Source organism: Ascaphus truei, chromosome 13, assembly GCF_040206685.1.
Source record: "Ascaphus truei isolate aAscTru1 chromosome 13, aAscTru1.hap1, whole genome shotgun sequence".
In the NCBI taxonomy this organism is placed as follows: Eukaryota; Metazoa; Chordata; class Amphibia; order Anura; family Ascaphidae; genus Ascaphus; species Ascaphus truei.
The window spans coordinates 41,162,160-41,188,204 of NC_134495.1; the positions used below are offsets into that span (position 1 = coordinate 41,162,160).

Here is a 26,045-nt window from a genome sequence, read left to right on the forward strand (position 1 = left end):
ACAACAATTTTGGCCAAAAATGTCAAACTAAAAGACCATTTACTTATTAGATATTTATCCATATATATTTAGGCACTGTACCGTGTATGAGTCTCACTAGATGTGCTAAAAACTGAGCTTTGTCTGTGTTTTATGTTATGTCTCTGGTTTTAATGCATATTGCCATGCTCAGTAGCACTCCTCTGACACTCATATGCTTATATATATGTTGTGGGTATTTTGGGGGTTCAATAGGAGCTTGTTAGGTGTCCAGTATGTTTTACAATTCTTGTCCAGCTAGTCATGGCTGATTGGAGGGTGGCAACCTCCTACTTAATTTAAGCTCACCCCCTCCCACATTTAAATGGTTATGGGCTCACTCCATAGCATCTTCCACTCAGGGGAACTTGCCTGCTTGCAGTTTGGCTGTGACATCTCTAATACAGAGTGCTTTTCCTGGTAATGTACAGGTTAATAAAAGCTTCAGTCAGACAGAACTTTGCAGCTAATATTGACAGATTTACTATAAATCATTCTTCCTGTTATTAAACAGGTTATTAAGAATTTATACTAGCGTTAGGGACCCCTGATATGTGGTCTGCCTTGGCGTTGGCTCAGGGGCTTACAACAAATTGCCAAACTAAAAGACCATTTACTTATTAGATATTTATCCATATATATTTAGGCACTGTACCGTGTATGAGTCTCACTAGATGTGCTAAAAACTGAGCTTTGTCTGTGTTTTATGTTCTGTCTCTGGTTTTAATGCATATTGCCATGCTCAGTAGCACTCCTCTGACACTCATATGCTTATATATATGTTGTGGGTATTTTGGGGGTTTAATAGGAGCTTGTTAGGTGTCCAGTATGTTTTACAATTCTTGTCCAGCTAGTCATGGCTGATTGGAGGTTGGCAACCTCCTACTTAATTTAAGCTCACCCCCTCCCACATTTAAATGGTTATGGGCTCACTCCATAGCATCTTCCACTCAGGGGAACTTGCCTGCTTGCAGTTTGGCTGTGACATCTCTAATACAGAGTGCTTTTTCTGGTAATGTACAGGTTAATAAAAGCTTCAGTCAGACAGAACTTTGCAGCTAATATTGACAGATTTACTATAAATCATTCTTCCTGTTATTAAACAGGTTATTAAGAATTTATACTAGCGTTAGGGACCCCTGATATGTGGTCTGCCTTGGCGTTGGCTCAGGGGCTTACAACAATTTTGGCCAAAAATGTCAAACTAAAAGACCATTTACTTATTAGATATTTATCCATATATATTTAGGCACTGTACCGTGTATGAGTCTCACTAGATGTGCTAAAAACTGAGCTTTGTCTGTGTTTTATGTTATGTCTCTGGTTTTAATGCATATTGCCATGCTCAGTAGCACTCCTCTGACACTCATATGCTTATATATATGTTGTGGGTATTTTGGGGGTTTAATAGGAGCTTGTTAGGTGTCCAGTATGTTTTCCTCATAGAGTGTAGTCTGCTGCCAGAGTTTCGTTCAGAGGTGATTCACCAACCTCTGTATTAGTCACTGAATGGAGAAGGGGGGGGATCCTCCGGCGCTGTGCTTCACTCAGATTTCCAGGACACATGCAATATAAGACAGACAAGGGACCGCAATCAGGAAGGGTTAAATCACAGTAGTATGCTAGGAGTAAGATATACAGCAGGCACACTTACATTGAAACACTAGATTCCCCCTTAAGTGCAGTGTATACTTCTTAGTATGACCTCAGGGAAAGGGAGAAAACAGAGAAAACATAGTATAACACTGTTTATTGAACAAAATTGATTTAAAAAAAAGAGATTGCCAACTCACAAGCGACCATTAAAAAATGGCATAGAAAGGAGAAGTTTTCAGTCTCTGCCAGACTTCCTCCCAGGTGGTTAGGTGTCCGCGTGGAGTCTGTCCCAGTCGATAAGATGGTAGTGCAGGGATGTGGATGAAAATCGGGTGATTTGCCCAGACTTGTGCACAGCCTGGACAGGAAAACCAGGGGAGCGCTTGTACCTTAAAAATGAAAACAAAATCTACATGGTGTGATATTGTTAGCACAATGAAGTGGTTCTAAGTAACTTAGAAAGCTTGGTATAGGCTATGTCACGTATAACCAACAAACCAAAGTGGTTAAAACCACAGGAGGAGCTACGATCTCAAGCAGAGACAGAAGACAAAGGTAAGGATAAAACAAACACTTTTATCCACACACGAGCAAAATGGAGGCTTACAGGATCCAAAAGGATAAACAGCATAGGGAGTTGGTGATCTTCCGATCACTGCACGTCGCTGCTGCTGCTGCACGCCACCCGACTGCGTCTCGAACAGCCGTCACGTCACTTCCGGGATTCCGGCCGGTTGGAGATGACGTCACAGGCTCAGTGTTCTCTCTCTCTCAGTCGTAAGGTCACGCTCTACGCGTTTTGACGTTCTAAATGACGTCTTCATCAGGAGTGTTTGTGACCTGCTCTAGGGGGCTTTTTATACCCACTTGAACTCATAGTAACCCCTCCTCCAAAAGGTTAACTATTAAAACACCCTAGGCTTCTGGGCAGCTGTATTGTCTCTCCCATATGTCTAGGTGTAGTAATTAAGAACAATTTTTTTTTATACAATTCATAATAAAAAAGATTCTCCCTTGAAATACATAAGGTAAGAATCATATTGACATTATACATACAATTTTATTATTATACACAAATAATCAATAAATATTAAAAATATATTTCAGAATATTTAAACTAATTATTAAAACTAATTTTAAAGGAACGACGATGGATGTATCTTGAAAGACATGAAACAAAAAGTGATTAGGTGAAGAAACTATTGGAAACAGGAATTTCATAAGTCATATATCAAAATATCCAAAAAACTGTACACATATACAGAGCAGATGATACAGAATATAAAAATATAAAAGTGTAACAATATTATATAAAAATATTCGTATTACAATTCATTAGAAAAAGGAGGCTATTAAAAATAATACTTATAAAAAGGCACCCAATTCAAAATCTACATTTAGGCCCTGAGGAACTAAAGTTTTCAATGAAAAAATCCAAAAGCTTTCTCTCTTTTTGAGTGCTGTATTTCTATCACCACCTCTCCAATGGGGCAGCACCTGCTCAAGGACAGTAAACCTCAGGCCTGATGGGTCGCCATTATGTTTTAAAATGAAATGGTGGGATAATAGATGGGTCGTTACCCCCCTTCTAATATTACCTACATGTTCTAAAACACGTGTCCTTATGGGCCTAGTGGTTTGACCCACATATTGTAGCCCACAAGGACAGTGTATTAGATAAATAACAAAGTCAGATTTACATGTGGTATGTTGTTTTATCTGAAATTTTTTTTTTGCTTGGAGATATTTGACATAAAACCAAATTTATCATCTGCTCTGTATTTACATGCGGTGCATGTTGTGCATCCAAAGAATCCCTTAATTTGTGGCAGCCACCTATTGCTATTGTTAGTAATCTTGGGTAAAGCACTCGGAGCTAATCTATTTTTTAAAGTATTAGCTTTCTTAAAGATTACCATAGGTTGGTCAAGGACTATGTCACCCAATATTGAATCATTTTTAATGATATGCCAATATTTACGTACAATTTTAGATATCCTTTCTGATTGTCTGTTATAGCTAGTTATAAATGTAAAATCAAAGTTTATTTTAGGCTTCATTTTTACATTTTCAATCAGAAGGTTTTTTCTTTCCATATTTTCTACTCTTTCTACTGCATCTTTTATGATCTTATTTTCATAGTTTTTTTCTTTGAATCTATCCTGCAGAAAAAGAGATTGTTCCCGGAAGGTATTATCATCGGAACAATTTCTTCTGATACGTCTCAATTGTCCGTATGGCACATTTTTTAGCCATTTGGGGTGGTGACAGCTAAGGGGCGATATGTAGTTGTTTATATCCATCTCTTTGAAGAAAGTCTGGGTACTGATTGATCCACCATCAACGATGACAGTAATGTCAAGAAAATTAACCCTTTCCTGACTATATTCGCAGGAGAATTTTAAGTTCAGGGTATTATCATTGAGATAGTTGATGAATCTCACCAGACCCTCCTCCTCTCCTCTCCATATGAAGAAAATATCGTCGATGTAGCGCCGCCACAGGCACAGGTCGGCAACCAGCTCAGTAATGGACCAAATGTAGTCCTCCTCCCATGCGCCCATGAGGAGATTTGCGTAGCTGGGTGCAAATTTCGTGCCCATGGCGGTGCCACATTTCTGAAGATAATAAGTTCCTTCAAAAGAAAAATAATTGTGTTCAAGTATGAACTTGATACCATCCAAGATAAAGTTGGCCTGTTCATGGGGCATAGTGGGGTCTCTTGACAGGGCTCTATCTACAGCCTCGTGCCCATCCCTGTGGCTGATGCACGTGTATAGAGAGGTTACATCACACGTGGCTAAAAACCAAAAAATTAACAAATTTATCCTCTGATGATACTAACTTGTCAAAGTCTCTTTGTACAAGTTGGGTAAATACATCTAAATTCTTCCCTTTCATGTGTCTAGGTGTAGTAATTAAGAACAATTTTTTTTAAACAATTCATAATAAAAAAGATTCTCCCTTGAAATACATAAGGTAAGAATCATATTGACATTATACATACAATTTTATTATTATACACAAATAATCAATAAATATTAAAAATATATTTACCATCTGATGAAATCTCCAAATTGGTGCATTCAGGGTTAAAATTGCCATCCACTTTCTATCCCAAACACATGAAAGGGAAGAATTTAGATGTATTTACCCAACTTGTACAAAGAGACTTTGACAAGTTAGTATCATCAGAGGATAAATTTGTTAATAATCTTAATAAGAGCGAGAGAGAAGCTTTAAAAAACCTCCAAGACGATACCAGTGTGGTAATAAAACAGGCTGACAAAGGGGGAGGGGTGGCCATCATCAATAGAGAAGATTACATTATAGAATCCAACAGGATTTTGGGTGATGCAAACACATACGCACCTCTCAATAAAGACCCCACAGTGGAATTCCAAAAAGAAATAAAGGTACTGTTGGATAAAGGTAAAGCTGAGGAAATAATTAACGATAGTGAATACAAGTTCCTATACAAAGAACACCCTATCAGACCAATTTTCTATTACCTCCCCAAACTACATAAAAGCTTAACTAACCCCCCTGGGAGACCCATTATAGCTGGGATTGATTCATTGACCTCTAACTTATCTGCTTTCATAGATACTTACCTGCAGACATATGTAAAGAAACTACCGTCGTATCTTAAAGATACGACGGATATACTGCGTATTCTGGAAGGTCAAACATGGGAGGAGGGGTGGTTTTTAGCCACGTGTGATGTAACCTCTCTATACACGTGCATCAGCCACAGGGATGGGCACGAGGCTGTAGATAGAGCCCTGTCAAGAGACCCCACTATGCCCCATGAACAGGCCAACTTTATCTTGGATGGTATCAAGTTCATACTTGAACACAATTATTTTTCTTTTGAAGGAACTTATTATCTTCAGAAATGTGGCACCGCCATGGGCACGAAATTTGCACCCAGCTACGCAAATCTCCTCATGGGCGCATGGGAGGAGGACTACATTTGGTCCATTGCTGAGCTGGGTGCCGACCTGTGCCTGTGGCGGCGCTACATCGACGATATTTTCTTCATATGGAGAGGAGAGGAGGAGGGTCTGGTGAGATTCATCAACTATCTCAATGATAATACCCTGAACTTAAAATTCTCCTGCGAATATAGTCAGGAAAGGGTTAATTTTCTTGACATTACTGTCATCATTGATGGTGGATCAATCAGTACCCAGACTTTCTTCAAAGAGGTGGATATAAACAACTACATATCGCCCCTTAGCTGTCACCACCCCAAATGGCTAAAAAATGTGCCATACGGACAATTGAGACGTATCAGAAGAAATTGTTCCGATGATAATACCTTCCGGGAACAATCTCTTTTTCTGCAGGATAGATTCAAAGAAAAAAACTATGAAAATAAGATCATAAAAGATGCAGTAGAAAGAGTAGAAAATATGGAAAGAAAAAACCTTCTGATTGAAAATGTAAAAATGAAGCCTAAAATAAACTTTGATTTTACATTTATAACTAACTATAACAGACAATCAGAAAGGATATCTAAAATTGTACGTAAATATTGGCATATCATTAAAAATGATTCAATATTGGGTGACATAGTCCCTGACCAACCTATGGTAATCTTTAAGAAAGCTAATACTTTAAAAAATAGATTAGCTCCGAGTGCTTTACCCAAGATTACTAACAATAGCAATAGGTGGCTGCCACAAATTAAGGGATTCTTTGGATGCACAACATGCACCGCATGTAAATACAGAGCAGATGATAAATTTGGTTTTATGTCAAATATCTCCAAGCAAAAAAATTTTTTCAGATAAAACAACATACCACATGTAAATCTGACTTTGTTATTTATCTAATACACTGTCCTTGTGGGCTACAATATGTGGGTCAAACCACTAGGCCCATAAGGACACGTGTTTTAGAACATGTAGGTAATATTAGAAGGGGGGTAACGACCCATCTATTATCCCACCGTTTCATTTTAAAACATAATGGCGACCCATCAGGCCTGAGGTTTACTGTCCTTGAGCAGGTGCTGCCCCATTGGAGAGGTGGTGATAGAAATACAGCACTCAAAAAGAGAGAAAGCTTTTGGATTTTTTCATTGAAAACTTTAGTTCCTCAGGGCCTAAATGTAGATTTTGAATTGGGTGCCTTTTTATAAGTATTATTTTTAATAGCCTCCTTTTTCTAATGAATTGTAATACGAATATTTTTATATAATATTGTTACACTCTTATATTTTTATATTCTGTATCATCTGCTCTGTATATGTGTACAGTTTTTTGGATATTTTGATATATGACTTATGAAATTCCTGTTTCCAATAGTTTCTTCACCTAATCACTTTTTGTTTCATGTCTTTCAAGATACATCCATCGTCGTTCCTTTAAAATTAGTTTTAATAATTAGTTTAAATATTCTGAAATATATTTTTAATATTTATTGATTATTTGTGTATAATAATAAAATTGTATGTATAATGTCAATATGATTCTTACCTTATGTATTTCAAGGGAGAATCTTTTTTATTATGAATTGTATAAAAAAAATTTGTTCTTAATTACTACACCTAGACATATGGGAGAGACAATACAGCTGCCCAGAAGCCTAGGGTGTTTTAATAGTTAACCTTTTGGAGGAGGGGTTACTATGAGTTCAAGTGGGTATAAAAAGCCCCCTAGAGCAGGTCACAAACACTCCTGATGAAGACGTCATTTAGAACGTCGAAACGCGTAGAGCGTGACCTTACGACTGAGAGAGAGAGAACACGGAGCCTGTGACGTCATCTCCAACCGGCCGGAATCCCGGAAGTGACGTGACGGCTGTTCGAGACGCAGTCGGGTGGCGTGCAGCAGCAGCAGCGACGTGCAGTGATCGGAAGATCACCAACTCCCAATGCTGTTTATCCTTTTGGATCCTGTAAGCCTCCATTTTGCTCGTGTGTGGATAAAAGTGTTTGTTTTATCCTTACCTTTGTCTTCTGTCTCTGCTTGAGATCGTAGCTCCTCCTGTGGTTTTAACCACTTTGGTTTGTTGGTTATACGTGACATAGCCTATACCAAGCTTTCTAAGTTACTTAGAACCACTTCATTGTGCTAACAATATCACACCATGTAGATTTTGTTTTCATTTTTAAGGTACAAGCGCTCCCCTGGTTTTCGTGTCTATACTGTTTCTCTGGACCTTGAAACAGTCCATCTAAGGGTTTGAGTGATTTATTGTACCCATATTGCACTTGTTGATTTTATATGTATTAGTCACTTTGCACTTTTGTATATTTTATACACATATATTTTTTTAGTTTAAGTATTAGAGCGCCATCTACTGTTTGTTTGTTTTGTGCACAGCCTGGTCTTTCTCCCGTCAGTCAGCCTCCTTGCTGTTGCTTCCACGTCCCGCGCATGCGCATGCGCTCCGGTGGTAGTGTTTATCAAAACGGGATTCTGCTTCACTTCTCTGTACGGTGGCTTGCGAGGACCAAAAGACCTTCAGACGCGTTTCGCTAAAAGCTTCCTCAGTAACGTAGATACATGGGGGTCAGCAGCACTTTATATATCCTCTAATTCTTCTCTTCTCTTTTTTTGGCAGTATGTGGCTTTCCCAGTTTTATGTGAATCGCCCCTGTATATCTTTACCCTATTTTTAGGCCTACCCGTTCCTTCAAATTTAGCAATTTCCTCAGGCACGTGTGATGTGTGATGTGTGAGTATATGCATGCATACATACACACATACACACATACACACATACACACATACACACATACATACATAATTCAGAATTAATGGGACCCTTTTTATTTTTCTTCATATCTTGCAAAAAAAATCACAACATTCTCATGAAAATATAATGCGAGCATTTACAGGTCTGTCATAGTAGATCATTTAATTTAAGAATATAAAAAAAATTCTTTGGAATTGGTGATGCCATGAATACCTCATAATTACACAATGTTCTTCTGTGAAGAAGATAAGCACGTTATAAAGTGCTGGAGACAGAGCAAGAATTATTGTGCAAAACGCTGCCATAAAATAAATCCTGATAAAGGACGGCCGCTAGGAGAACTGATAAAGTAATACGCAGCAGCGTATCGTTTAGGGTCAATGCTGTCCCTCCCACTGCAGGGTGACACAGACAGGAGGGACACTCATTTCATTTATCCTTTTCTGTCACTGCAGGGTCACAAATATATCCCTGTCTCTCTCCATGTGTAGGAGGTTATTACTGTGAAGGAAAAGTACAATATATATCAGTAACTGCAGAGGTCCCCACGCGGTGAAACACTTCCACAGGAACCAGAGCCCATTCTTGGTGCATCTGAATAACTCACTGATGATGAACATGGACAAGAAGCAGATGACTGAGATGATCTTGGATCACACCCTGGAGATTCTCTACCTGCTGACTGGAGAGGTGAGGGCTGCTGGAGAAAGTCATAATGACACCACTCTTATCTCCCTCACTACAACAGGGACCGGCAGTGCGTTAATATGGGAGGTACTTGAGAAGCAATATCCAGGGACATGTGATTAGAGAAAGCAAGAACCCAAGGGCAGGCTAGATGTTTGGTCATATGGAGAGCCCAGGACCACATAAGGACATGATTGGGCAGCAGGAGAGCACAGAGTCAGATAGGGCCAGAGGAGGATGTAGTTTGGCAGAGGAGAGTGACCCAGTGATTGAATGTTTTTGGATCCCGCAAAAGACATGTTTGTGCTGAGGGATATATATATTTGCAGGGGTATTCCTCACAGCAGTGGTGCAGCCGCAGCAACGCAGTAGGAACGAGACAGCACTCAGAGGTAATTTTCAAAGAAATTGTATTAGAGTAGGTGGCACAAATGCCAACGTTTCGGTCCTCACAGGGGGACCTTTCTCTACTGCTAAGGGACATGCACCTACCTTTTACTGCATACACGTGAGTGCCAACTACTCTCCATTGAATATATATATATGAATATGATGTTTTGTGTCTGTGCTACATTATTCTGTAATATCCATAGTGTTACAAGTCCTGTAATGATGACATATATACTTTTTAATGTGATATTTGTACAATCCATGATCTTTGTGCTCATATAGACTTAGGGGAGTCAGCGAGTTTGGTGCAGATATGTCAGTGATACAATAGACAGCATTGGTGGGGAGGGCACTGAATAGATTGAGTATAGAGCTTTTAACAAGAGACCTGTCCCTCTTAGTGCAAAGCAACCAATCTGCAGGAACATGAGACATATCAACTGTGTCTCTTGCTCTGCACAGTGATAATTATTACTATCTTTCTATATGTAGGATTATATAGTTGTGAAGAAGCATGGTGAGCATGTCACAGACAGCAGCAGTCCCTGTGTGCCAGAAAGATTCTGCAGGACCCAGAGACCCATCATGGAGAATTCAGCTAACTCCCTGATACATGAGATAAACAATGACAAGAAGCTGATGTCTGAGAAGATTCTGGAACACATCAACATCATCATTCACCTGCTGACTGGAGAGGTGAGGGCTGCTGGGCAGCAGTAGATATTACCACCTTTCTATCTTCATTTAGCCTTTTCTTGAGCTAACTTTGTTCTATGTATCTGTATTCTCCTCTCTGCCTTGCTCACCTGGTTTTCTATAAGGAAAAGATTCTTACAGGACCAATTATTATATCTGGATACTGAGTGGGGGATTCTCTGTGTTTCAGGTACCTATAAAGTGTGATGATGTTGCTGTGTATTTCTCCATGGAGGAGTGGGAGTATTTAGAAGGACACAAGGAACATTACAAGGACATGATGATGGAGAAACACCAGAACCTCAGCTCACTTGGTAAGAGTAGGCTTTCTGTTATTCTAATAGAGATGTCAGTCATGTTTGGATCCAGCACACAGGAGCTCAAGTTACACTTTGTGTTTTTATTGTGAGGTTTGTGTCAGGAACAAGAAACTAGTTCCAGAGGAAAAATGTAGAAAATAAATGGGCAGTCTTTAAAACATTATTAGAAAAGCACACTCATCAAGAGTAGATCTGGTGAGATACAACATAGTGACAGCAAAATAGCAGCCGAATTTACAAAATTCTACACCGAACTTTACAACTTAAGATCCAAAAATGGCCGTCCTGAACCGATAGCATCCGAATTAATAGCGCAATATTTAGATAAATGTCAGCTCCCCACACTAACGGAGGAGGAAAACACAGTCCTCAACGCTGAGTTTTCAAAAGAGGAACTGGAAGAGGCGGTCAAATCACTGAAAATTACTAAGTCTCCTGGCCCTGACGGCTTCACTAATGTCTACTATAAGAGATTCTTGCCAGTACTATCCACGCATCTTTTAAAAAATATTTAACGATTTCATGGAAGGAAACCAAATCCCCACATCAATGTCCCTGGCCACCCTGGCCATAATACATAAAGAAGGCAGAGACCCGATGCAATGTGGAAGCTACCGTCCAATCTCCCTTCTTAACTGTGATCTCAAACTATATAGCAAAATACTCGCAAATAGATTGAACCCCATCTTACCGAGACTAATAGACAACGACCAAGTAGGATTTGTCGCGGGCAGGCAGGCCTCAGACAATACTCAGAAGATAATAGATATTATTGAGCATGTCCATCTCACAGAGACCAAAGCACTACTCCTCAGCCTAGGCGCAGAGAAGGCGTTCGATAGAATAGACTGGCTATTCATGGACCATGTTATGCGCAAATTCGGCTTTAAAGACGCATATCTAGAAGGAGTCCGTAGATTATACCAAAACCCGTCTGCAACAGTAAAATTGCCAGAGGGCAGTAACCAGAGATTCGAGATTACAAATGGAACTCGACAGGGATGTCCCCTATCTCCTCTCCTCTTTGCATTAACCATAGAACCCCTGGCATCAGCAATAAGAGCCAATAGAGACATCAAAAGAATAGAAATTGGACACAGGCAGCACAAAATATCACTATTCGCAGACGATGTCATCTTAACCCTTACACAACCCCAAATCTCCCTACCTAACCTCCAAAAAGAACTCCAAGATTTTGGAGATATATCAGGCTATAAAATCAACAACGACAAATCAGAAGCACTAAATTTAAGCCTGCCAGAGCCAGAGGTGAAACTCCTCAAATTAAACTTTAACTATCATTGGAGTTCCTCGAGTATCAAATATCTGGGAGTTAAGATAGCGAGGAACTACCAATCCTTATATCAACAAAATTACCCGGCCCTGTTCCGGAAAATCAAACAGGATCTAGATAAATGGGGAGGATATCAGATATCATGGATCGGGAGGATGTTCTCGGTTAAAATGAACATACTCCCTAGATTACTATATTATTTCCAGACTCTCCCGGTCCACATCCCTGGCTCAGAATTAAAGAAGATTCAAAAACTAATCTTCCACTTTATTTGGCAGGGTAAGAAACCCAGAATTACCAGGACAGTTCTCTTGGCATCAAGGGGGAGAGGAGGACTTGGTGTCCCAGACATCACAAAATACTACCAAGCCGCCCAATTGCGACAGGCAGTAGTCTGGAACGCTAACCCAAATCAATACTGTTGGAGAAAGGGGGGGGGATCCTCCGGCGCTGTGCTTTACTCAAATTTCCAGGACACATGCAATGTGTACTGTTGGCTAGATATAGAAACATATTATGCCGGGACGCCTTCACTGCCGGCTTGCCTTTGGTCCCTGATCAGGGAAGACATGCAGAATAGTAAATTCAAATTAGGTCCGATGAGACACACATGGGAGACTTGGACGAAATGCAAATTTAAATTTAAGCTCACAACACCTCAATCTCAACTAATACCAATTTATAAAAACCCGAAATTCCCCCCTGGCTGTGAGCCCAGACAATTGGACCAATTCAAAGCAAAAAATATCAGAGCGATTGCCGACCTCCTGAGCTTCGAGGAGTTCCTGAGTTATCAAAACCTACAAACCAAATATGAAATGGTAGGGCTGGATGTCTTCAAGTACCTACAAATTCGGCACTTTGTTCAAACTCTGTCCCCAACGTTGAAATTTCCCCCTCTCACTGGTTTCGAGCGGCTCTGTAGAGAAACAGGCCAACAGAAAGGTCTTATAACACAAATTTATGCAGAATTGGAAAGGGCCACAGAAGCCCCCACACATGACTACATGCTACATTGGGCAGCAGAATTGGAAATAGTTATAGACCGAGAGGACTGGGAAAGAATTTGGGAAACAGCCTCAGGAACTTCTATATGTACCACAATCAAAGAAAATATATATAAAATATTGTTTCGCTGGTATCTTACCCCAGTTAGAATAAATCAAATCTACCCCCAGGCGTCCGATCTATGCTGGAGAGGCTGCGGTCAAAAGGGGGACATGGCACACATTTGGTGGACATGTCCGGAAATTCAGAAATACTGGGGAACTATACAAAAATTAATAGAAGAGGTCACAGACCTCAAAATCCCTATTGATCCGTTGACCTACCTGCTGGCCAGGCCCTTAGAAAATTTGGACCGACCAACAGGTAAATTAATCTCCTTCATTCTTACAGCGGCTAGATGTGCGGTGGCGGCCGCCTGGAAGAAGGTGTCTCCCCCCTCAAAACAAACGGTAAAAAATAGGGTGCAAGAGGTGATTGTGGCGGTAGGGAGGGTTTGGCCCGGGGTTAACAGGGTTACCCCCCAAGGGCCCCCCTCTAACGTCGCCAGGGAGACAAGGGGTTAACTGGGCTGAGGCCCAGAAATGTGATTTTACCCTTGTTATAACCTGTAAATGTATTCTTCCCTGTTCCATTGTAATGTCTGGGTTAATCAGTACCTGCATAACACACACACTGGGTCATCAGGGGTTAATTGTGTAAGCCCAGTGGGCTAGTTAATGCGTTATCTGTGTATTCCCTTTGCCTCATGGGCCTGCAACTGCCTGTGCCCGCAAGGTATTCTGAGCCTTGGGGTACAGCCTCCGGGTCACCCCCCAAGTACACACATATTAAAAATATAACTTTGTCATAAGAGGGACATATATTTTGGATAAAGTGACTTTTTGCAGTTTTTGAAATACACAGGCAGAATGCTAATGGTGTGCTAATGTACAGGCAGAATGCCTGTCTTTGTAATGCGTAAGGAACCAAATGGTGCCTCATATGAGTATTCACGTTTTGATATGCAAGCTTCCTCTCTGGAAATGCATATCAAAAGAGGAGTCTGAGCTAGGTGTGATACAGAGCTCAAGAAGTAATTACCTAATTGGTTATGCGAAAAGCCAAAAGCCCACTTCAAAAGGTTTTATTGATGGGGCCAGGGGGGGGGGGCTACCCCCAACAGGATATCAAAAGTGAGTAACTTTATTAAATATAAGAATACTATGAGATGTCCTTGGCTGAACCAGCTAAGAATTACATAAGTGTATTGGCGGGAGTCAGCCGATCTTGGGGAGTCTAAACCCTGTATAGGTACCTGCTGCTAAATGCCAGATATTAATATCTCTATTAATGTGCCTATTACAATGTAATTGTTGGTCTTCCTGCGAGCGTCAGGTGCCACCGGCCGTATTAATATATCTCACCTGACTGTGTGTATTACGGAACGGAAGTTATGCAATGATTTGCAGTAAATATGAAATTTTGGTTGAGTCTGAGGAACCCCTGTTGTGATGAGCAGGAAAGGCTAGAATTTACAAACCTGATCATCAAAGACTAAGTGGCTAATTGCTTATGCTTGGCCCAACGGACAAAAGGAATTAACCAGAGGAAGTGGAACTTTTCACACTGACCACCTAGCTTCAAAAGCTTCAAAGAGGATTTTACTAGACGGCACGGGGCCATAAACTGGGAAAGAGGAGGTTAAAATGATATATAAGTCAAAGCCACCCTTTACCCAGTTGTTCATGCTGTTCATTGTCTTGATGCAAATGTCTTGATGTCTGCATGTCATCAGGCCTGTGTCTTTTATGACCTGCCTGCTTTGCTGAGATGTCAACGGACTTAGGGGAGAGGTGGCAGTATGTGATCCTGCTGACTTTCTTGCCATAATCTTTAAGTAAGTGTCTATATTTTGCCTGTTATTGTATAATCTGTTGTGTTCACCTTTATCAAGGAATAAATTATATTTATCATATCTTAAGTCTCGTCCCAGTTCAAACCCAGGTATATATATATTTATATATAGTTTTGGTGTAAATTACAACTTGTCACAAGCTACCGTGACAAGCTTGTAATTAACTGGTGGCAGCTGGCGGGACTGAACTGGACCTGGATTACAGTATTCTGCGGGGTACTGTGATCCAGTGGGAACTTGATGGTAATTGCAAGTTCCTGGGACTAAAGATATTGAACATACAGTGTACAACATATAACACAAGATATGGCACCTCCTCACTGTTCCCCTACTTGTGAGAAGCATTTCCTCCAGAACAAAAGTGCCGGCCATCCGTCTGACTGGAGCCGGGCACTGAGACCGGAGGAGTGCATCAAGTCAGCGCGGGGACCAGCAGCCAGCAAGGCTGAGAGAGAGACAGCAATCGGTGAGCATGAAACCCGGCAGGCTGAGCAAAGATCCACAGCTGCAGCTGCTGTAACCATCACACCGCCCGGAGAGCAGGGAAGGGACCCAGCTCCGGGACGGCAGAGACTTGTGGAGGGAGCGGGTGGTCTTGCACCAGGAGAGGTATTGGCCGTTGCGGCGGCCAGTCCATTTTTCCCAGAATTGCTGGCCCTGATGTTTGCGCAGGGAGAGATGTCCCCAGCAGAGCGGCTCGAGCAGCTGAAGCTGGCGATGATCCGACCCACTTATCCCCTCCCAGAGCCCGGCGCTCAAGCCTCTCCGCTCTGGACTCCGTTGCCCCTTGCTGGGGTTAGTCCACCGGTGGCGGAGAAGCACCGGCAGTTGCTGCGGCACTGCCAACCAATGGGCCACAATAATGCCCAGTGCCCTGACCGTGCGCGGTCAGGCGAAGAAGCCCCTCAGGGCCAACGCTCACGAGCTGCGGAAAAGATGACCCAGTTAGCGGCATCCTCTGATGGCTCCCGCCCAGCCGGGGCGACAACCCTCCTCAAGACGTCTCCTGGAGAACCTGGACGGGCTGCATCAGCAACAGTGGTGGAGAGCAGCGGCCATCCACCTGATCCCGGCGGAGAACCAGCGGCGGCGGCAGAGAAGACGCCGCCACTCCGGCATCCTACCGGCGGCAGTTTTATCGGGGGGAGGGACAGGGGTTGCGGGAGGGGGTTATTTTACCAAGTTTGCATGGAGCTGTGTTCCTCCACAAAGACCTGGGACCCTTGTCCTGCACCGTTTTACCTGTACCCAACCCGGGCGCTGTTGCGGCAGCGGCCCGGTGCTGCCCAGCCCAGATGGGGCCGGCGGCGGCCGCTCCAGTCCCCCTGCAATTGGGACCAACGAAGGCGGCGGTCTCTGCGGGGACCAGCAAGGTAAGCCAGACCAAGTCGCAGACTGACTCTGACTTATGTTTCCCTATGACTGTACCCTGTTGTTTCACTCTAGGGGTGACTGGGGGGTGGCAGGAGATAGGGGCATCAGGGGAGGGGAAGGAAGGGCAGCTTGTAGGGCCGCCAGGCTTCCCCATTACCTGTGCAGAGCAGCAAGGGGACTCTCAGTTAAGAGCCCCACTGTTGCAGCCTTGCTCTGGGCTGGAGGTATCAGGGGTTGTGGCAAAGTTAGACCACCCCCGGATTACCTGCCAGCCAGGAGCTAAGGTGGGTGCATCTGCACCAGCAACCCTGAGCTCACCTCCGGTAATGGGGGCACAGCTTCAGGGAGAGGGGCTAGCCCCGTTAGCACCCAGCTCTAGGGTAGGATTGCCTGGGAGAGGGTTGGGTGGGCCAGTGGGAACCGGGGAGGGAAGGCAGCTAGTGAGCCAGCCAGTTTTCCCCATTACCCTGGCAAAGCCTCAGGGGGTGTCTCAGATCAGCAACCCCCTGTTGCAGCCTTGCTATGGGCTGGAGGTACCAGGGGTTGTGGCACAGTTAGACCACCCCCAGATTACCTGCCAGCCAAGAGCTAAGGCGGTTGCATCTGGAGAGATGCCCCTGGGCTCATCCCCGGTAATGGGGAGACAGTGTCAGGGAGATGGCCTCACTCAGGTGTCCCTAGGGTCCAGGCTAGGATTAGCTAGGGAGAAGCGGAGTGAGGGGAGGCTGCAGGTAGGTAGCCAGCAGCAGATCTCAGTGAGAGAAGGAGGGCTAGTGGTAGCCAGGGAGGGAAAGCATCAGGTAGTGACGCTAGAGTTTCCCGTTACCCTGGCAGAGCCCCAGGGATTTTCTCAGATCAGCAACCCCCTGTTGCAGCCTAGCTATGGGCTGGGGGTATCCGGGGCAGTGGCAGGCTTGTGCCACCCCAGGGATACCTGCCAGCCAAGCGCTAAGGCAGTTGCATCTGGAGAGGTGCCCCTGAGCTCATCCCTGGTAAGGGGGAGACAAGGTCAGGGAGGTAGGTGCACTCAGGTAGTTCCAGGGTCTGGGTTAGGATTGCCCAGGGAGGAGAGGAGTGCAGGTGGGCTGCAGGGAGGTAAGCAGCAGGCTGAGGTGCTGGGCCTAGGGGAGGCTAAGCAGGGAGGCACCGTGGAGCAGGGGGAGATAGGAGGCCAGTGGGGTGTCAGGCAGCTGGCAGAAGCTAGGGATTGGCTAGGTAGGCAGAAAGTCCCTTGCTCTGATGGGCCAGGAGTGACCCCCCTGACAGATTCCCCAGGGTTCCCAAAGGAGGGGCTGTGGGTAGATAGGCAGCCAGGGAGGAGAGTCAGGAGTATGGCGGAGCAGCTACAGGGTGGCACAGAGCCAGGGCAGGTAGGGTCCCTACAGAATAGTGACATCGCCCTTGCCCAGACTTGGTTGACAGGAAAGCGACAGTCTGTGCTGGATAGCTGGTCTCCTGCAGATGCAGAGACATGCCAGTCTCTGGGCAGTGTGCAGCCTGTACTGCACCGGGGCCCCTTCACCACGGACTTGGTTCCCAAGGCACTGGGTGGGGGGCAGAGGGAGGCAAAGGAGAATGCCCGGCTTTGCAGGAACTGGACTTTACAATCCACTGTGTACTGGTCAATGCTGGAGGACAATTTTGCCAGGCCAATCCCTCAGGATGTATTGAGTGCGTCAAGAGCGCCAGTGGTATCCCAGGGCCATGGGGAGGCTGCTGGGGTACCAGGGGCCCTTGAGCAGGGGAGGTGTGGCGGTAGGGAGGGTTTGGCCCGGGGTTAATGGGGTTACCCCCCAAGGGCCCCCCTCTAACGTCGCCAGGGAGACAAGGGGTTAACTGGGCTGAGGCCCAGAAATGTGATTTTACCCTTGTTATAACCTGTAAATGTATTCTTCCCTGTTCCATTGTAATGTCTGGGTTAATCAGTACCTGCATAACACACACACTGGGTCATCAGGGGTTATTTGTGTAAGCCCAGTGGGCTAGTTAATGCGTTATCTGTGTATTCCCTTTGCCTCATGGGCCTGCAACTGCCTGTGCCCGCAAGGTATTCTGAGCCTTGGGGTACAGCCTCCGGGTCACCCCCCAAGTACACACATATTAAAAATATAACTTTGTCATAAGAGGGACATATATTTTGGATAAAGTGACTTTTTGCAGTTTTTGAAATACACAGGCAGAATGCTAATGGTGTGCTAATGTACAGGCAGAATGCCTGTCTTTGTAATGCGTAAGGAACCAGACGGTGCCTCATATGAGTATTCACGTTTTGATATGCAAGCTTCCTCTCTGGAAATGCATATCAAAAGAGGAGTCTGAGCTAGGTGTGATACAGAGCTCAAGAAGTAATTACCTAATTGGTTATGCGAAAAGCCAAAAGCCCACTTCAAAAGGTTTTATTGATGGGGCCAGGGGGGGGGGGGGGCTACCCCCAACAGGATATCAAAAGTGAGTAACTTTATTAAATATAAGAATAATATGAGATGTCCTTGGCTGAACCAGCTAAGAATTACATAAGTGTATTGGCGGGAGTCAGCCGATCTTGGGGAGTCTAAACCCTGTATAGGTACCTGCTGCTAAATGCCAGATATTAATATCTCTATTAATGTGCCTATTACAATGTAATTGTTGGTCTTCCTGCGAGCGTCAGGTGCCACCGGCCGTATTAATATATCTCACCTGACTGTGTGTATTACGGAACGGAAGTTATGCAATGATTTGCAGTAAATATGAAATTTTGGTTGAGTCTGAGGAACCCCTGTTGTGATGAGCAGGAAAGGCTAGAATTTACAAACCTGATCATCAAAGACTAAGTGGCTAATTGCTTATGCTTGGCCCAACGGACAAAAGGAATTAACCAGAGGAAGTGGAACTTTTCACACTGACCACCTAGCTTCAAGAGCTTCAAAGAGGATTTTACTAGACGGCACGGGGCCGTAAACTGGGAAAGAGGAGGTTAAAATGATATATAAGTCAAAGCCACCCTTTACCCAGTTGTTCATGCTGTTCATTGTCTTGATGCAAATGTCTTGATGTCTGCATGTCATCAGGCCTGTGTCTTTTATGACCTGCCTGCTTTGCTGAGATGTCAACGGACTTAGGGGAGAGGTGGCAGTATGTGATCCTGCTGACTTTCTTGCCATAATCTTTAAGTAAGTGTCTATATTTTGCCTGTTATTGTATAATCTGTTGTGTTCACCTTTATCAAGGAATAAATTATATTTATCATATCTTAAGTCTCGTCCCAGTTCAAACCCAGGTATATATATATTTATATATAGTTTTGGTGTAAATTACAACTTGTCACAAGCTACCGTGACAGTGATGAATATGGAGAAATTGTCAGCTTTCTTGAAAAGATCTACTGACTCCTTTAACAACACATGGGACCCGTGGCTGACCCATATGGCACCCCTACGCCATTAATCCATATAGGAGAAATAAAGAAGAAAAATAACTCAGAAGCTTTAGCGAAAAAAGACTGAGGACACGGGAAGCAACGGGCTTTCCCCCCCCCCCCCGCCCTCCTCTCTCTTTCCCCACTCTTGTTTTCTGTTTCTATACTCGCGCTCTCTGCCTAGCCCCTGGAGGGTCAGGGGAGCGATGAGTCTTTCTCTTTCTTTAACTGATAAAAGGAGAAAATCTGTATTAGGCTGTAATAATGTTTATGACGTGTATAATGTGGAATATTTAAATGCCTAATAAAAATTTTGGAAAAAGAAAAAAGAAAAGCACACTTATCAGTGTATATCCTTGGGTAGGAGAGTAGGTGGTGTGGATGGAGCACAGCTTCAGACGCCCTGCAATGTGAAGCAGGGAAAAACAAAACCAGGCCACTCCGTGTAGTATCAAAAAAATGTATTAAGCCAGAAAACACATACAGGGAACAAAAATAGGACAAGTGGAACGCACCTACGCGTTTCGTACAATAGTACTTTATCAAGTATGTGTTTTCTGGCTTAATACATTTTTTTGATACTACACGGAGTGGCCTGGTTTTGTTTTTCCCTGCTTCACATTGCAGGGCGTCTGAAGCTGTGCTCCATCCACACCACCTACTCTCCTAGACTTCTCATCGATGGATTGCACGCTACTGATCCGGAGAGTGCCCCCTGGATGAGCAGGTAAAGTGCCAATGTGCCTTATAAAAATCCTGCTGCTCAATGGACATAGTTCCTTTTTATTAACTCCTAAGGGTAATCAATGTGTACATCACGGTGGTTGTCCCAACTGACTCCACTTGTCACTCAACCCTATAGTTGTTATTACATTATTGAGGGGGCACTCCTATATCGTCAGACCACCAAGCTTATGGTCTTATCTACAATTATGTGCATGAAGCTACCGGTTCAATTCTGAGCACCACATACACCACGTCCCTCTACATATATATCCTTGGGTAATAAGTATAAAATAAATAAGTCAAAACCAATGTGGCTAAATAAACAGGTAGGGGAGGAAATGGAGAAGAAGAGGAAGGCGTTTAGATTCTTTACGTCAGAAGGGACAGAGGCATTGTATCAGAATTATAAGGAATGTAACAAAAATTGCAAAAGGGCAATCAAATTAGCAAAAATGGATAACGAAAAAAGGATTGCAATAGAAAGTAAGATCAACCCTAAAAAGTTCTTTAAGTACCTTAATTACAAAAAAATTAGAAAAGAAAATATAGGACCCTTTCAGTGTGAGATGGGTAGGCAGATTATTGGAGATAAGGGAGAAGCAGAGGTATTAAACACATTATTTGCCTCTGTGTTTACCAGGGAAGAATCAGGTTCAATAGTAGTGCCGCAGGAGGAAGCCACAACCTCCATATTAATGAACAATTGGTTAACTGAGGAAGAAGTTCATAGGCAGCTTGAAAAAATTAAGTAAATAAGGCACCTGGCCCCTATGGCATACATCCCAAAAGTACTCAAGGAGTTAAGTTCAGTAATAGCCAAACCATTATATTTAATATTCAATGAGTCTTCCCAAAACTCTACTGAGCTATCTTGGGTGGTCAGTACTGAGAGTAGTCCGGAGGTGCGCTGGGCATGGGCGATGCCAGTGGGTGATGGACAGCGTGCATCCAATGTATCCTCTGCTGTAGTAGCCCCAGGACCCAGAGATGCTACTATAGCCACAATAACCTCCAGAGAGCAAACCGGGATCCCCAAGACCATGGGTATCCCTTGAGCCACTGTGGCAACCTGGACCGGGCCCCCAGGCTCCGTTCCTCTGCTCTCCGCAAAGGCAACAGCTCCCGCCAGGTTAGCACTGGCAAGGGCAACTTCATGTTCCTCCAGTATTGCTTCCAGCTCAGCTTTGCTGTGGCTCTCTGTTTTCAGACCAAAGGTCTCACACTTGGCAGCTATTGCTGCACAATCCCAGGACTGATACCGTCCTGAACGGGCAGCGATCTTCACCTTGTGGCACTAAACTGAGTGACACTGAAAAGTGTGATTCCTGGTTTTGTATAATGTGTTTTCCGACACCACTTGTTTTGAGAGCTTGCAATCTACAAGCTCACTTTGTCCTATAATTCCCCGTAGGAAGTTATAGTCCAAAGCCCTGTGATCCCACCGCTGCCACCAGAAAAAGTCTGTCACGGCAGACCAGGTCTTTTACAAATTTATACCAGGATCCTTCAATAGGCAAAACAAGGCAGTGAAATAAAATGGGGTTTATTTAGATAAAAACCTCAAAATGCAACAGAAACACAAAAGAGAAATATACACATTAACTGGGGTCTGGGGATTGAGATCTAGCCTTTCCTTGGTGCAAGGCGCCTGCTTGCAATCGTTTACCCTAACCGGGACCTTGTCCCGGACATCATGAACCGAGGTTCGGTAGAAAATCCTGACCGGGACCTCGTCCTGATTGTTCTGGAACTGATTTCGGTAAGAAATCCTGACCGCAACCGCTACGTTCGATTTGTAGACCTTGGCTGAAAAAGGCAGGCCTTAATCTCTGCGAGGCAAACTTCCTAGCTTCAAAACGAAGCCGGTTGCTCTGCTATTTCGAACAGAGCAACTTTAAAAAAAACCCGCCCTAGCTTCATCGACTCAAGTCACTTAATGGTCTGGTTCTCTGACTCGTCCATCTCCTTGCATACACTCCGCTAAGCTATCTTTAGCAAGGAGGTAGGAGGAGCGACCAGAGTGTGGGAACCCTATCCGACTAGCCAATGGAAACAGGGGCTTGTCTCCTTGCTGACGTCAGAGGAGGAGGTGTGCCAAGCCGGCTCGAAAAGCCTGGTCAGCGGGAAATATGATTTTGGCAAAGGGAGAAGCGCCTACGAGCCGTATCTCCTGTAGCTAACTCCTTGCCACACGCACACACGAGAACAAAAGCACATACACACACGAGAACAGAAGTGCCTACACACACGAGAACAGAAGCTCACACACACGAGATAGATGCTCACACACACAAGACAGATGCGTGCCCCCGCACACACGAGAACAGATGCGTACACACACATGCACATGCATGTACGCACACAAAAGAACAGATGCACACACACAAACACATGAGAACAGACACACATGCACACATGTACACATACTGACACATGAGAACAGACACACATGCACACATACTGACACACAAGAACAGATGCACACACACACACAAGAACAGGTACGCACAAACACACGAGAATAGAGGCATACATACATGTACACACAAACAAGAACAGATGCACATATACACACACATGGGATCAGATGCAAATACACACACAAGAACAAGCGCGCACACACACACAAAAACAGATGCATGCACACACGTGGGAACAAATGTGCACACACACACACACAGGAGAACAAATGCAGAAGAAATGCACACACACACAGACTAGAACAGGTATAGACACAAATGCACACACACGGGAACAGTTACACATACACACACATATGAGAACAGATGCATTCACACACACAAGAACAGATGTGCACACGATAATACATGCAAGAAAAGATGCTCACACATACACACACGAGAACTGATGAACACAAACACAAAAACGGATGCACACACACGCACACAAGAACAGATGCACGTGCACAACCACAAACACACACACAGGAGAACACAGGCACAGGCACAGGCACAGACACACACAGGAGAACAGATGTGCATACAGACACACCCAAGATCAGTTGCACACACACGAGAATACATGCGCGCGCACACACACGAGAACACATATACACAAGAACAGATTCACACACATGAGCACAGATGCTCACACACACACACAAGAACAGATGCACACCCACATACGAGAACAGATGAACACATACACACACATGATGACAGATACACACACTATGACAGATACACACATGATGATGGATACACACACAGGAGAACAGATGCACACAGACAAACAAGGTACACAGAAGAACAGATGTGCATGCATGCACACACGAGAACACAGACACACATACATGAGAACAGATGCACATACACACACAAAAACAACCAGATGCACACACGAGAATACATGCCCACACATACACACACATGAGAACACATATATACACGCACAAACACACACATATGGGAACAGATGCACACATACACACACAATGACAAATACACTCACCCGATGACAGATACACACACAGGAGAACAAATGCCCACACACACACATGAGAGCAGATTCACACACACACACACACACCAGAACAGATGTGTGCGTGTGCACGCACACCCACACACCAGAACAGGTGCACACACACACACTCAAGGACAGATGCATGCACACACACACGAGAACAGATTCACACACACCAGAACAGATTTGCGTGTGTGCACGTACACACACACCAGAACAGGTGCGCACACACACACACACAAGAACAGGTGCGTGCACACACACGAGAACTGATGCACAAACACATCAGAACAGAGGCACACACCCACACACGAGAACAGATGTGTGCGCACACATACACACACAGGGGAACAGATATGCCTGCACAGACACACACGAGAGCAGATGCACACAAACAAGAACAAATGCACACAGACACACACGACAAAGATTTGCACACACAAGATCAGATGCACACACACACACACACACACACACACACACACACACACACACACACACACACACACACACACACACACACACACACACACACACACAGATTCAGATGCATACAAGAACAGATGCACACAAATATACACACATGCAAATAGATGCAGATGTGCACAGACACATACACACGAGAATACATGCACACACGCATACTTGAACAGATGGCACACACACAGATTCACACACATACATTCATACACACTTTTTTCCCCCTTTCACTGCTGGATCAAATATACATCTCTGTCTCTCTCTCTGTCTCAATAGGAAGTACAATATATATCCCTAACGACAGAGGTCACCACGCGGTGAGACGATTCCACAGGAACCAGAGCCCATTCTTGGTGCATCTGACTAACTCACTGATAATGAACAAGGACAAGAAGCAGATGACTGAGAGGATTTTGAATCACACCCTGGAGATTATCTACCTGCTGACTGGAGAGGTGAGGGCTGCTGGAGAAAGTTATGACACCGCTCTTATCTCCATCACTACAACAGGGACCTGCAGAGCGTTATATGGGAGGTGTTTGAGAAGTAATATTCAGGGACACATGTAATTAGAGAAAGCAAGAACCCAAGGGCAGGTAATGTGTTTGGTCATATGGAGAGCTCAGGACCACATAAGGACATGATTGGGCAGCAGGAGAGCACAGGGCCAGATGGCGTCAGAGAAGGATGTAGTTTAGCAGAGGGGATTGATTGATTTTTGTATCCAGGAAGAGTCATGTTTGTGCTGAGGGAGAATCGGGGCCCACTACATATATTATATATATTATAAAACAAGTATTTTGTGTCTGCGCTACATTATTCTGTATTATAGGCTATTGCTGTTACATTCCGGGCATTATTTGAATCCCTGCTTTCTGATTGGTTAAAATTCCGTGCATTAGGGAGGTGATTGGACAGGAGGCAGCAGCAAGGCACTGACTCCTCCCCCACCCTGCCTTAATAGAGCTCTGCTCAGGAGAGTGAGGGGAAAGGATTGTGTGTCTGTGTTGTGTGTGTAAAGGGGGCCAGCAGAGGGTTTTATTGGTGTCCGTTTTGTGGGTGTAGAGGGGGCAGCAGAGTCTGTTTTGTTGGTGTGTCTGCTGTGTGTGTGTTTTGTGGGTGTAGAGGGGGGAGGGGCTGCAGTGTGTGTGTCTTCAGTGTGTGTTGTGGGTGGAGGAGGGGTGCAGAGTGTTTTATTGGTGTGTGTGTCTGCAGTGTGTGGGTTTACAGGGGGCTGCAGTGGGTGTAGAGGGGGATTGCTGGTGTGTGTTTTGTGGATGTAGAGGGGGCATCAGTCTGTTTTATTGGTGTGTGTGTGTGTGTGTGTGACTGCAGTGTGTTTTGTGGGTGTAGAGGGGGACTACAGTGTGTATCTCAGTGGCTGTAGAGGATGGAGGAGGACTGCAGAGTGTGTTTTGGTGTATGTGTGTGTCTCCAGTTTTGTGGGTTTACAGGGGGCTGCAGTGTGTGTTTGAGGGTGTAGAGGGGTGCTGCTGTCTGTGTTGTGTGTGTGTTTTGTGAGTATAGAGGGTGGAAGAGGGCTGCAGTGATTTGTGGGTGTAGAGGGGGGGCTGCAGAGTGTGTAGGGGGGTTGTTTGTGACTGCTGAGTGTGTGTATATAGAGGGGGGGGGGTTGGAGAGTGTGTGTCTATATAGAGGGGGTTGCAGAGTGTTTTTGTGTGTATAGAGGGGGGCTGGTGTGTGTGTATGTGTGTGCGTGCGTGCGTGCGTGTGTGTGTGTGTGTGTGTGTGTGTGTGTGTGTGTGTGTGTGTGGAGGGTTGCTGTTGTGTGTTTGTGTGTGTGTGTGTGTGTGTGTGTGTAGAGGGTTGCTGTTGTGTGTGTGTTTTGTGAGTGTAGAGGGTGGAGGAGGGCTGCAGTGTTTTGTGGGTGTAGATGAGGGGGTTGCAGAGTGTGAAGGGGGGAACTGCAGAGTGCGTGTGTGCGTGTGTGTGTGTGTGTGTGTGTGTGTG

At 44.3% G+C, this 26,045-nt stretch overlaps 2 protein-coding genes across 2 annotated transcripts in view; one reads left to right on the forward strand and one right to left on the reverse strand.

Moving 5' to 3' along the window:
- Window positions 1–26,045, reverse strand: part of LOC142464645 (uncharacterized) — a 755,558-nt gene that overhangs the window by 647,417 nt on the left and 82,096 nt on the right.
- Window positions 1–26,045, forward strand: part of LOC142465244 (uncharacterized) — a 42,825-nt gene that overhangs the window by 5,099 nt on the left and 11,681 nt on the right. Inside the window, exons 2-6 of the mRNA XM_075569243.1 lie at window positions 8,817–9,015; window positions 9,342–9,404; window positions 9,895–10,098; window positions 10,289–10,412; window positions 24,351–24,529. Of these exons, the coding sequence (XP_075425358.1) occupies window positions 8,935–9,015; window positions 9,342–9,404; window positions 9,895–10,098; window positions 10,289–10,412; window positions 24,351–24,529 (651 nt within the window). The 5' untranslated portion in view covers window positions 8,817–8,934. The remainder of the gene's footprint in view (window positions 1–8,816; window positions 9,016–9,341; window positions 9,405–9,894; window positions 10,099–10,288; window positions 10,413–24,350; window positions 24,530–26,045) is intronic.